Here is a 14,290-nt window from a genome sequence, read left to right as displayed (position 1 = left end):
TTCCATCATATACAATTCTTAATAGCACCAAAATATCCAAACACCCCTTGCCAACCCGAAAAACTTGACAAGAACTAAATGTAATAGCAGACTAAAAGGTAGGGAGATCCAAGGCAAATGCAAGTCTCCAATCAAATTTTGAAGCAATAGAACTTGTAAAATAGTGGAAGTAAGTTGTAGTGATCAATATACGTCTCTTTTTGAGACAGTCTACATGAAAAGAAAAGGATAGCCATAGCTAGCACATTGTCATATTTTGAAAGTAGATTTCCATAGTTATTGGGCATGTCTATCTTCTCTTAATATGCCATGAAATCTGCACTTCATAATATATAACGTATACAGAATATGAAATCTTGTTGACACCATGATGCTATCAGTGCCACGCAACAATTCCATTACCTCGCGAGGGAGTAAAACCTTTAAACACATGATGAGATACAACTAATGTGCCCTGAATGCATAGAACACTTTGATACTTCAAGCATCTCAGAGATCACTCAATAATGGAGAGCAAGGCTATTGTTAGCAGTTTAAACAGTCGACTCTCCCTTACAACATTGCATCTGTAGTCATTAGTTATATGCGGTAAGGTGACTATATGAGGCCAAAGCCTCTGTAGTGACACACATCTCTACAGGTCAGTAAGCGCATGTATTTAACACACTTGTATTTTTCCTATATGATAACACACGGTAGCCCTATCATTGTAGGAGCAAAAGCTTTCTAGCTTTGCTACAATGCACTTCACTTGTGCATGCTTGTAGAGAGACACAATCATGTGTCTTTCCTGCACCCGTGCTGCTTGTTCTAAAATTCTCTTTGCAATAGTCAAACAGAGTGTAGATAGAGAAAAATAGCATTATCATGGCAGTTCTAAGTATTGCACAACGGATGGAAATCATGAGCTCAAAGGAGTAGCTGGTTGGAGCAGCAGGCAAAGCCCAAAATGGCGATCTTCTTGCCTGAGACTGTGTTAAACATGGAAGACACGCTATGGCAATGCAACCACAATGCTTCCAAGAAACAAACACAGGGACCTAGTTGTTGTCAATTTTACATCTCATTGCATAGTAGTGGATCTCTAACTCATGTATGGATTGCTGCTCACAGGTGCATCATATGTCACCTAAAGGCCCGAGTAGTCCGAGACCGTGTGCATTCAGAGTGGCGAGCCGATATAGATCTGGGGACAGAGTCCATTAGCCTATTACGTTCGAGTGTCGCCCCTATTACATATTGTCCCAACAACGTTCGGTCTATGCCAGAAGTTATGATGTAGGGTGCAACACCTCTGTTGTCTATGTAGTTCAAAGTGTGCCTTTCTCGTAGACCTACATCTCTCAGTTCAATAGTCCTAGAAGACCTTCACGTAGGGGCGCCAGACAATAGTCCCATAAAGTCTTCACGTAAAGAGAAGGTTGTGCACTCAGTTTTGGACTGTGAACTGGGGAGAAAAGAAGTGTGGTTTTTTCTTATTGTAGCCAGAGCAAGGGCTCTTAGGACCTTACGGAAGCTGGCAATGGAGTCTTGGTTGTATGCACGTTTTGGGGAACTGCTCATTATGCAGCAAACTACATTTAGTGTCTCACCTATGGGAGCTCCATATGATGTTTTCCATGTGTGGTAGCCCATTAATCTGCTATGTTGATGCAGGCAACTATTCACGTTTCTTACGAGCTTCTTGGAGTGGTGGAACCATCCTCCTTCTCCACTAACATGCATCTGGTATCTATGTATGAAGTCTTCAATGAGCTCGATCTTGGGAGAAGCTGGCATGCACGGCGAGAGGAGAGCCATGAGCTACAACCACCAATGGTAGGAGATGAGAAGCAAGGCTGCTAAGATCCTAGATGTGGAGGGGGCCAAATGTTTTTTAATTTCTTCCTCCTGTAGAGTAATCAATGGGCCATCCTTCTCAAGGCTATAGTGCCCTTTCATCACTGGTCCTATAGAGTAATGTGAGATGTAGAGAGTGTCAACCACTCTTTTTCTAATTAATGATGTAAGACGATGTTGGCCATAGTACTTCCCAATGACTCTAATTAGTTCCATGTTTCTCATGCATGGTTCAGCTTGTAGGACTACGACTGTCCTCTATGCTCTTGACATTTTGCTTGTAAATTCCACCATTCAAGTCACGAAGGGACCAGTAGTGTATTACTAGTCTCATAAAAGTTTTGAGTGGAATCCTCACTCTATAGTACACCTCTTCCACTCCAACGTGCCAAGTACCAAGGGGGATCCCTAGCATAGGATTCCTTGTCCATAATCTCCCCCTACTTTCAAGATAATAAGGGCCCTTTATTAGAAAATTATTAATGTGTCCCATAACTTAGTATTATGTTCAAAATTTGGTCACTATTCAAAATGGGTACTTGTTTTCTCATAGTGTCAATTGTCCCTATTATTGCAACAGGGGTTAATTAACAAGAGACATGATGGTTCGAATCATCTATACATATAGTTTCCCGTCAACTCCATGGTAAATTCAGTCAACTCCATGATAATAGACTCCAAGGATTACAATGGCCAATCATATTTGCATGGGTAACAAACTTTTGCTAGTTACACCCATTAAAGTGTGTAAAATTGTATTCACACCCGTTGATCACAAGGATCCCAAGGTTGTGTGTGTGTGTGTGTGTGTGTATGTGAGAGAGAGAGAGAGAGAGAGAGAGAGAGAGAGAGAGAGAGAGAGAGATTATAGGGAACAAAAGAAGAAGAAGAAGAAATAATCAACTTAAATGACATAAGGAACATAATTAACCACTTTTCCAAGTGGGTTAGCTTCACAAAAAGCGACCAAAAAAGAGGGCATCGACTGAGATTAGCGAAAGAATCACCCACTTTCCATAGATCCTGAGGAGGGCGAGAAACCCTTGGAAAGTTACACTCGCGAAGTCGGGGTAGAGGGTAGCAATGGCTAGAGAGGAGATTTTATGTAATGGCTATAGGACAAGGGCAATGGCTAACGTCACCATAGATAACCATAGATTTTATTTATAACTAGCGTTGGCAATGTGAGGATGCCACGTGTTCCGATGTGCCACGTCATCGAGCTCCAACCATTTAAGTTCCAGCTCCAACCCAACACAAACTCCAAGAACCTCATTTATGTTGAAGCTCCCAACAATGTCAAAATTTGGCTTCTGAGCTTCATGGGAGCTGAATCAAATGCACAGGCAACAGTGCAAAGATCGTTAGCGTCTTTGAGATTCATCTGAACGCTCGACAGCTCGATTCGTCAGGTCAGTTTCCATGTTTTGCTTACCTTGATTGCCCGTGAACAGCTCGAACTGTGCGACGGCTTGCCTCACGAACATTTCTAGTCCACTCACCGCGGCTATCCTCAATTCCTCAGCTTCTCGAATCAGCCTTGTCATCGCTGGTGTGTAGACCGCATCAAATACCAAGCTATAGCCGTTAAGGTTGTCCTGCAGACGTATTTGCTCAAATGTGTGTGAGACACAGAGGGAGAGAGAGAGAGAGAGAGAGAGAGAGAGAGAGAGAGAGAGAATCCAAACTGTGTATACATCTGCCAACCTTGGAAACCGGAGTCTTGTGCACATTTGGGTGCATTCCTACAGTGGAAGCGTTGGCCAGAATCGTTCCGAATTCAGGTTTCAATCCGTGTAGAGCGTCGAGAGTCATTGCTTCGCCACCCACTGACTCCGCAAGAGCTTTCGCTCTTTCTGTAGAGCCACTGTCATTTGTTAGAACTAGCTCATACGGCTCATAACAGTAGCGCGTGAGAGAGAGAGAGAGAGAGAGAGGACTTTGTGCTGGAGAGCTGTAGGAAATAAACTCACTATAATTACGATTAGCTATGATGACGCGAGCTCCTTTCTGCTTTGCACCGAAAGCAAGTGCTCTTCCAGCTCCTCCAGCTCCTACTACCACAAAAACTCTACCTTTGAGTGGAGACGTACCTCCATCGGTGTGTTGACCTGTACAAAATGTCCGAAAATGTTAACCTGATCCCTGTTGCAGAGAGGATTAGGTTTTCATCTGAATTCTGAACATCTGAAGCTATCCATTGATTAGAAAACAAGGCGAGTGAGTCAGATTTTGAGTTAGCGTTGCCAAAACAGCCCCCAGCTATAAAGCATTGGAGGGTTTCAATTTCAATGTGACTTGACTTAGTATCACTTTTGAAGCACATATAATGGCGATTGGAGAACATTTAGTACACTGGGATAGGTAGAATATAAGTGAGGTCTACCTAGTAAGATTATGGCTGCTACATGTATTCTTTTTTCAGGGTAAGAGAGTGCAGTAAAATTTTGTTGACACGATACGAGACAAGTAAAATTTGCATCGTTGTTTATTTGAATGGGTCTCTGTTGTATTTTCTTGCCAAACACAAAGTACAGTGACTTAGCTGTGAGTGGAAGTATGGTTTTGGATGAAACAATTCAACATTTCTAGCCTGCAAAATAGTGTATCAGTTTATTTTTGGAAATGAACTTTTTTCGGGCCTACTGTGGAGGATATTCTTCATTTTCTTAACTAGGTATTGCATTTACAGCAGCAGTCTTTGCAAGGTTTTTGGTGCTCTTGTTTTTCTCTGAGTATATTTGAACTGCATGTTTTGGTAAAGCCTCATATCTGCAAGGCTGCAGATTTTATTCTCTTCTGTTTCTATGTTCATGCATGCATAAATATGTGTTTGTGTATATGCATGCGTGTTCAAATCCATGAAAGAAAATACTGCCTATGGTGTAATGGGACTACCACACATCATTTAACAGAATAAGGCAATGATCCTGCATATGCTCGAGTATCATAGAGAAGAAATTGGCATGTTGCAAAGTGACGACAAAATTGCTGATTTGTTCAACTGAACACCACAAGTCAAAGCTAAGTCAATCAAAGAGGGTTTGATAATAAATCTCATCTAAATTTTGTCAAGTTGGATCATGTAAGCGACAAAGACTGATAGCATACCTGCTAGTTTGTCTTCAATAGCTGAAATGGAAGCCATGCAGTCTGTGTTGTAGCCCATCAATTTCCCATCACTGGGCCTTCTTACAATAGTATTGACTGCACCAATGACCTGCGTATGAACGTAAGAGCCATAAAGTGATATGATAGAAGTTCATTTATATGGACTAGCTTGTGTAAAGTTTGTATGTTGTTAAGGATTGGCTATTTCAACATGCTTGCCTTACTATGATGCTGCCAGTGGGGATGCCATTTAGCTAGTCCCTCTGCTATGCGTGATGGAGTTTATGGTTTTCAGTCTTGTGGTGAGTGTCATGAAATTGAAACTGCACTACGTGCTGTGCTTTCAGAGGATGAGTTTGGGCATTCCATCTAGAAGATATAAATCAAACTTTGCACAAAGACGGTTGTGTAAATTTATGCTCTTTAGTGTGAATATGGGGGCGTATGTACATGTGCAAGAGCATATTCTGACAGTCTGTCTACAACATTGTTCCCAGTATTGTAACTATGGGAAGCCATAAGAGCTAGCCGCTGCTATCCCATGGTGGAGTTGATGGTTTGTAACCTTCTTGGTTTGTGGGAGACTACAAAGTTTCCTTCAATGTGATGGTTTGGGTTCTCATCAAGACATGTAACACACATGATTATACATACATGCACATGTGAGTGCAAGCGCACACACTCACTCGTGCTCTTGCCACAATGTTAAGCTTGATCCTAAGGCAAACACAAAACTAGAGGAGTGAGAGAATGGCTTGCCACAATCTTAATCCCCTATTTGGCTCATCCTAAGGTAGACACTTTGCAAGGGAAAGAAAGGTGGTCATGCCGATCCTCTATTTTGCTAGTCCAGAGCCAGACACATTGATTGAGAGAAAGTGAAACAATGACGATACTTATTGTGGATGCACAACTTTACCAATTGTACTAACATGTACAGAGATCCAAAGCCGACAACACGACACACTCAAGATGCATGGATCATGCTTAGGGACATCCATGTTCAAGACCAAAGCACGAGTGACAGGAGTTACCATGCCCCTTGTCAAACGTAGAGCCATTGCCAAGAGGCCATGGTGGACTGCATCCATAGATAGCCACCAACATTCTATCTCTAACCTCATACCAGTACAACCCCGCCCACCATCGGGCCCAACATGACCTTCCCTCTGGGGTTCTCCATTAATGGTTCTTATTTATCTGACCAAACTTGGCATTGGTTTTGATTTCATATGATGATGATGATGATGATGATGTCGTGACTATGTAGTATTGATGATGTTATTACTATGTAGTACTTAGCATTTCACATGGGTAATGATGCTCTTTTAGTAGCTCCACCATTTTAGCTTATTATATCAGCATGGACCCTTTACCACTGCCCTAATGACACGACAAAGAACCACCTCTGTCCCTTTAATGACGGCTCACAACCTGGGGTTTGTCCTACTAGTCTATCCATGCACTACTTGACAAAAGCTTGCCACAACATTTGTAGGAGATGGATGTGACATCCCCATGGACTTAAGTTGTAACATAGTAAAAGATATTGCCTCTTTATACTGTTTGAGAACCTTTGGGTATTTGCAAAAAACTCTTCATCTAACCAAATTGCCTCATAACATGCATGCTTGTTTGAACTTGGTTGAAAACATTTATTGGTGCTGCTCCCATTGTGGAGTGAGAGATTCCAATGAACATGCAAGAACTACGGATGTTTATGGGCATCTATCAAGCCAAGATGATGCTATGCAGTGAGAGGTAAGTGCATATATATACTTAGGATGACATCTTGGTGTTTTCCAGGACTTGGAGCTGCATAAGTAGGACCTTTACCAAGTGATGCAGGTTCTCAAGTCTAGCCATGTGTATCTAACTCCAAGGAGTCATATTTTTTCATTGAAGAAGCTCATTACCTAGGGCATATTGCCTCAGGAGTTTAGTTGGATCTTGCCAAGGTCAAAGAGATCATGGAGTGAAAAGTTTCAATGAACGTGCAAGAATAATGGATTTCAATGAGCGTGCAAGAATTATGGATTCGATGGGCATCTATCAGCATACCACGAACATGGTAAGAATCTTTCGAAGATTGCCATACCCTTGACATACTTGCTTGAAGGCATCAAGACAAAGAAGCAAAAGATCATGATGACTCTGGCAACTTTTTGCAGCCTTTGCCTACCTAAAGGAAGCAATGACTGGCAGTCCTGACTCTATGGGACCAACCTTTTCAAGTAATCAAAGATGAAAGTAGTTATCTGGTTGGTGGTGTGTTGCAACATAATGGACATCTCATGGCATTTGAGAGTGGGAAGCTTTGTGGACTAACTTGAATCAACATAGGATCTGTTCAATTTACCACCTTTGGTTCTCAATTGCCTCCAATGGGCATCCAACATACTACTCAGAGGAATGGTAAGGGCATTGTGGCATTGACGCTCCATGAGATAAGGATGCTAAGACTTGATGTTCTTTCACAATGTTTTCTCAGTGTAAACGTCCCTATTCTGACATGGTTGGATAGCCTTCCTTCCATCAATTTTTTGTCTATCGTTTCCTTGTTTGCATGGTCTTGGTCTCGTCCATCCTCAGCCTTATTTGTATGTTGTTTACCCTGATTGGGCTCTAACTCTATTGCCTATAAGCATTTATTGTTAGAGTTGGCCATGCCCTTCCTCAACTCCTTGGACTTAGCTATGCCTTGATTATTAAAAGGTTTCTTCTACATGCGCTTTGGTATTTAATGCATTTGTGGTTGCAGGGTCCCATTGCGAAAGAGAGGCAGGGGTCGACGTCTGAGCTGTAGCACAAAGAAGAAGGTGGCTGGTCCGAGATTGATGGAGCTGAGGGTGAGGATACTGGTTGGCGGACAGGATGTAGAAGATAGTCTTATTGAGCGTGTCAATCAGTTTTTGCAGAGTTACTGTGAGGCTGGTTTGTGTTCCGTGGAGAGGGGTGGAGCGAGAGACATGACAAACCCGTCAGTGTGTCGCTAGACCAAGAAGACTACAACAGACCAATCTGACCGATGCCAGCGCCTCCTCGCTAGTGGTAGTTCAAAGGCCATCCTCAGTTGTGGCATTGGAATGGACAAGGGATCCTGGATGTCATGGTTAGTTGTATTCTTGAAGGGGGCCATTGCAGCAAGGGCATCTAACAACTATTGTTAAATGCTCTTACTCTAATGGACAAGGGACTTCTCAGAAGGGGCCATTGGAGTAAGGGGCATCTAGCAACTATTGTTGTGCAAAGATAAGGCATAAGCTACAATAGCCAATGGATTGGAAGGAAGAATGTCTTGGATTGATTATACGGTCAGGGAACCTCAACTAGTGGTGAACACATATTAGTAGAGAATCAAAACTCAATGACTTAGTTGTGGTGCACTAGAGGCACTTTGAGTAGACCAAAACAAAGTCCCTATGTGGTAACTTGGTACAAGAGATTGTTCTTAGGGTGTGCGTTGAGCATGATGCGACGCAAGTCACCAAGTGAATGAGGTCACTTAGGTCTTTAGCCTTTGAGAAATTTTGAGGGTGCTAATCATGAACTCAAGGAATCAAATGCTTGAAGGAAATAAGTACCTTAGCCTTCTCACTCCATTCTTCATTCAAGGGGTTAACTTAGACCTCAAAGTCACAGTGTCCCTCTCGATTGGGGGTATGGCTAAGGCTATTGGGGTGGCATTTCGCCTCATGTCTTTTTGCATTATTATATCTAGCTTTAATTCCTCAAGTCTCTTGTTTTGGTATTGACACCACTTCCAATTGAAGCTACACAATGGTTTGTACAATCCTCGTGATTTTTGGTAAATCCATTAAGTTTGTCTTCGTGGTGTAGGGCTATAGTCTTTGCTTGGTTGAGATCGATTGGCAAAGCTTGGCATTTGGCAAGTTAGGTCTCAAGATGAGCCCTTAGATCATTGAATTGCTGAGGCATTCTATTTTCCTCCAACTGCAACATTCCTTGACTTGTGCCTTTTGTTTGGTCTCTTGTTGCTTCACATTGGCTTTAGGTACTCCATCACCTAATTGGGTATCCAATATTGAACTAATGGTATGCCAATAGTCTTCATTTCTTCATACTATGCTTCTCCCAAAAAATTGCATGGTGGTCTTCTAGAGATGAAGGTGAAGCTGGTGGGTGGGGTAAATTTGTCTTCTTGTTCTTTAGCACTATTGGCACCATTTGTAGCCGAAGTTTTGTAAGCCGTTATAGGAACATCATGGCTTGGCCATGTAGACTTGCATGCTAGGACATTCATTTGTGTGTCGGTGTTAATATCTATTAATGCTTTTCCTTTATCTTTGCACTTGAGAAACTTGATGCAAATGACAACAATGGGCGAGAGATTTGTAAATGGCGAGGTGGATTGAGAAACGTTAGAATTCTCAAAGGCTCTAGTCTTAGGCTCTTTGGACTTCTTAGACTTGGAGATTAAGTGGAAGAAAGATTCGTTGGAGTTGGATTTCCTAGAAGCTCGAGCCAACCTTTATGACGATATGGAGGTAGTTCTCCTCGGAGGTCAAATGCCTCATCCTTAAAAGATACGAATATGGAGGTAGTTTCCACACAGAGTCGAACACCTCATCCTCTAGTAGTTTTCCTTACAGAGTTGCCCTTGGATTTCCTCCTAGGAGTCTCATCCTTAAAAGATACTACTATTAGGGTGAAATTCGTCCTTTGTACTGAGGTAGTTGTTGCTATAGTCTCTATGGCCTCAAGTGTTTACCAGGGGATCTCTTGTGAAGCTCTTGGAGGTGGCTCAAGCCAATCCAACAAACTTATATGACCTTGTCTTGCAATAAATACAAATGCATGCTCATGGACATGCACTTTTTAGTTGTTCCCAGAGGGTTTGACGAAGGCATCTTGCCCTATTTTTGGGCTTGCCCTTTGCACTATTCAAAGCTTTGGTAACAAAAGCACAAGAAATAGTGAAAACGCTTTTCTTAAATTTAATATTTTCAAAGAGGACTCTAAAGAATGATTGCATACCTTTTCTTAAAGTGTTGCTTATAGGATATTCTTGCAAAGATGTGGAACTACCTCATTGGAAGAGCTTTCTAGGGGAGGTAGCATTTCATCCTTAGTGGCACCAGCCACTGAGGATGAAATGCATTGGAAGAGCTTTCTAGGGGAGGTAGCATTTCATCCTCAGTGGCACCAGCTTTGTGGACTAGTTGGTGTCAAGGAGGCAACCTTGTTCCCATGGATGTGCAAAGTATTGCCCTCAATATTATAATATTAATGACCTATTGCACACCTATCGCACACTAATTCAAGCTTTCACAATTATAGAGGTGCAACTTCTGCAAGAACACTAGGGACTCAATGGTTCAAGTGAGGAGAACCTATCTTCTTTGTGGGCTTCTATTCAAGACATCATTTAGGAGCCATGTGTAAATCATCACTAGCCAACAAGCAAAGTATAACAAAGCTTGGGAAGGGAGCTTGCTCACATAGAGTGACACTAAGGACTGTGTTAAAGTGTAGTGTGGCATATTGATAGCTATCACTTCCATTGAAGTGATTGCATGCATTCATCTCCAACATATTTGCACAAGGAAGCTTAATTAGATCTTTCCATATCAAGTGCTAAAACTTGGCTAGATTAATTAACGTGTACTTGCCGATTACTTGTGACTTCAACCAGGTCATATGTGTGACTAGCATGTGGTGTATGTAATGAATCTTGAAGCTGTTAGGAGATGGAAAGGAGATGTGAGTAAACTCGCACCTATTCATGATCCTCATCGAATTCTCTCTTTTCTATATAGAGCTCCAAAATCCAATGGAAAATCATGTACTCTTAATGCTCATGCTCATTTGCATTGACCTCTTTTTTCTCAACCTTGCATATTCTAAATGATAGCAATATTCTCCCCTCTATAAGATTAGTTTGACTTTAAATGAAAGTTAAAATATGACCTTTCTTTTCTAGGTAATAGTGGAGAATGGCTAAGCATAATTAGTTTTATTGATTCCTAGATAAATACCATAATTTAAACTTGCCTTGATCCTTCATTATTCCATACAGTTTAGTGGACATAATTGAAGTTAAGCCCATCCAAACAAGGTATTAAATTTTGCTACATCATCACCAAACCTAGTAAAAAAAAAAAACTTGCTAAAACATTTCATTGGAACTATTCTACCTTGCATTGCCCTGATTCTCTTTCTCAAAAATTATCAAACTCTACTACTAGTGCTTTATTTTAAAGTTGTTACAACCAAAACATTAACAACACACAAATGCCCTTCTTTGTTTTGTTTCCTTTGAAAATACTATTTTCTGTCTACTTTTTCCCCCATCCTAGCATGATACTAGTTTTCTTAACACACATTAAAACATTTTATTGAGTATTTTTTCAAGTTTTCATACTAAATACCATGATACACCTATGATCTATGTAATTTGGGGCCATAACCTAAGGACCATCCTGGCCTTTTAAGCTTCATACTAGTCTGGGCTTTGAGATTATTATAGAGGTTACAAACATGTGGTGTTGCTCTAGGGTTGAGCTTAAAATATATCATGAAAGTATTGGCAATTGTTTGAAGGAGTGTTTATCTAAGGGTGGGGCATTCATGTTGGACTCAAGTAGTTTTATTTAATACTCTTTTCGATTTTTCTTGTTAGAGTGAGCTGTGGTGTCTCTTTAAGTATATTGTTGTGAGTATTTTTTTTTAGTGATGTCTTGCGAGAAACAATTATTGTGTCTCAATGTCATTGTTAATATTTGATAATTTTTGTGCAATTTTTGGTAATGGTGCTTTCTTATAAAAGGAGGAGAATCTTCCAATTGGAATGCCTCTCCCCTCACATTGGATGTACAACTTACGGGTCAAATGCTTTGAGCTCTAAGGATAATCCTTTTATGCTTTTTGATATACTAAGGATGACAAATCAACTATTTGCAAATTGCAAACATTGCTACTGGGTTGCTAGTTAACTAAGAGAGCCTAAGGGATAACTTTAACCAACTATACTAAACAAAACAAAGCCTTGGTAGTGCTTTTAAGAAGATTATGGTGCCGCAGTAAAGTTTTACTTCCACTTTCTAATACTAAGATCATAGAACAAGTTATGTGTTGCTTTTAGAAGATAATGAAATCCATGGCATGGGATAAAATTTGGAGGAAATGGAAGCCTTACCATGGTCTCAAGGTACAAAAAGCTTATATACCAATAAGATCAAAACTTTCACTTCAGGACTTAAATGAATACACTTATGAAATTCAAATGTTGACTAAGGGAGACCCAAAAATTGTAATGAATCCACAAATGGGCAAGCACAATGACCGATTCCCTAAAAACTTTATGTGAAGGCGACTAGGTTCTTAATTGATTATTCATTTTGATAAGATCATGTAATATTCGTGAAATTTCCATAATCTAAAAGCAGGAATGAAAAATGGGTCAAAGGTACACACTCGATTGAGGGTCTTTTGGATGGCTTACTTTGCCATATGTCGTCTGATTGTGCATCCATGTGTAGCAACCTCAAGGTACTATCTCAGTGGGAATAGGTAGTGGTGAGGGGCTCAGTGTCCAAAAGCTCCTGCTCCTACCGGATAGGTAGATGAAGGCCCAAAGTGCCATGACTGGTAGCCTGCATAGAGTAACCCATAGCCTCCGCTACGAAAAGGAAAAGGTAAGGTGCAAGCAGGCATCCCTATCGTACCGCTGATTTGGATAGCTGAAAAGCCCATCCTCTGCCTCCACAGACCACCATCCTGCTAGAAGAGTGAGAGTAAAGTGAGGAGACCCATAAAATCCATCTATCACTGAAGTCTAGCCTCCTCATAGTGCCCTCCAAGAAACCCCAGTCCACCCTATCATAGGCCTTCTCAAAATCGAGAAGGAGAACTGCAATCTCCTGCTGACTCTCCTTCGCCCAGTGAGTGGCCTCCCAAAAAGTGAAGATATTATCCAAGATACTCCTACCTTGGACAAATCTTGTCTGAGTAGCTCTAATGATATCTGGCAGCATAGGCTTTAAACGAGGGGCCAAGGTCTTCGCTAGGATCTTGTAGGCTATCCCTAAAAGTGTAATGGGTCTCCAATTACGTAGGACTGTCTTGTCTCCCCCTTTCGGGATGAGACAAATCATACCTATGCATAATGCCTCACCCAAAGATCCTGTATTGAGAGCCTCTGAAAAGGAAAAAAGTAGATGAGGCCCAATCGTATCCCAGAGAGCTCTAAAAAGAAGGGGTGACAGACCGTCCTCTCCCAGGCATCTGTCTCTAGGTAGCTCATGTAACGCATCCGTGATCTCCAGGAGTGATAATGGGCTATCCAAAACATGACTCATCCTATCTGAGACCATCTGGGGGACATGACTCCAAATCTCCTATCTGGCTCTGATCATCTCCTCAGTGACTCAATCAGTAGTGTAAAGAGTGGAATAGAAATCAGAAGTAATCTCAACAAGATGATGAGGATCCGTCTGAATAGACCCGGCCTCATCCACAAGTCTACGAAGAGTGTCCGAAGAGTATCTCTGACCCACTACCTTGAATAACTCTCTAGAGCATCTATCCCCCTTCTGGATCTAGAAGATCTGCTGGGAGTAAAACATGAACTGGGCCCTCCTGCCCTGAATCTCCTCTACTCTCTCCTGAGCCTCTGAAAGCTGCCCTCTGATGAAAAGAGAATGAGGAAAGCTTTGAATCAATCTCTGAAATCTGGATACCTCTGCTCTTGCATTCTGATCTCTTATTTTGAGCTTTTCCTCCAAAGGGGACATGGAGGGGAAGTGAAGGTGAGGGGGCCCATAGAATATTTGCAAGGAAAGAGTAGCGAGCGAAGGTGAGGGGGTTGAGGGAGCAATTGGGACAACGGGGAGGGGAAGGGAGTGAAGGTGAGGGGGCCACAGAGAGCAACCCATGAGGAGGGGGTGGTTAGCAAAGGGCAAGGGGTAAGGGAGAAGCCATGCTGCAAGAAGGGAGGGAGATGTGAAGCAAAGGTGAGGGGGGCTTCGAGAGCAACTCTACAAGGAGAGGCGAGCGGGAGGTGGAGCGAAAGTGAGGGGTGCCAACCGGCAAAGAGAGGGGAGGGAAATTCAAGGTTTGAGGGAGTAGCCATGAGGACAGGGGAGGTAAGGGAACAGCCACGAGTAAAGGGGAGGTGAGGGCCTGAGGCAGCCATGAGGAGGGATAAGCTGAGGAAGTATCCACAAGAAGAGGGGATATGAGTAGGAGAGGGGAGGGCAAGATGGAGCAAAGATGACAGGGGTTGAGAGAGCAACTTTGCTCTAAGAAGGGGATGAAGGTCATGAAGGGAGAGACACTAGAAGGATGGTAGAGGGACCCAGAAGCTGCGAGGGAAGAT

General features: G+C 42.0%; 1 protein-coding gene across 5 annotated transcripts in view; it reads right to left on the bottom strand.

Moving 5' to 3' along the window:
• Window positions 1–2,763: 2,763 nt before the first annotated feature.
• Window positions 2,764–14,290, bottom strand: part of LOC147882695 (bifunctional 3-dehydroquinate dehydratase/shikimate dehydrogenase, chloroplastic-like) — a 28,848-nt gene continuing 17,321 nt past the window's right edge. For 4 of the 5 annotated variants that reach the window (XM_087400736.1, XM_087400738.1, XM_087400739.1 and 1 more), the window contains exons 6-9: window positions 4,951–5,059; window positions 3,813–3,950; window positions 3,547–3,695; window positions 3,116–3,437 (exon numbers count right to left, since the gene is read on the bottom strand). In XM_087400736.1, coding sequence (XP_087256862.1) covers window positions 3,204–3,437; window positions 3,547–3,695; window positions 3,813–3,950; window positions 4,951–5,059 — 630 coding nt within the window. In that variant the 3' untranslated portion in view covers window positions 3,116–3,203. Of the gene's footprint in view, window positions 3,438–3,546; window positions 3,696–3,812; window positions 3,951–4,950; window positions 5,060–14,290 lie in introns of all 5 variants that reach the window. The other variant, XM_087400737.1, reaches the window with a different exon arrangement.

This window comes from Dipteris shenzhenensis, chromosome 29 (genome assembly GCF_047967505.1).
Source record: "Dipteris shenzhenensis isolate YYH24624 ecotype China chromosome 29, Dip_SZ_1.0, whole genome shotgun sequence".
NCBI lineage: Eukaryota > Viridiplantae > Streptophyta > Polypodiopsida > Gleicheniales > Dipteridaceae > Dipteris > Dipteris shenzhenensis.
Note: the sequence above shows the minus strand (reverse complement) of the source record. Positions and strands in the feature narration are given on the sequence as shown.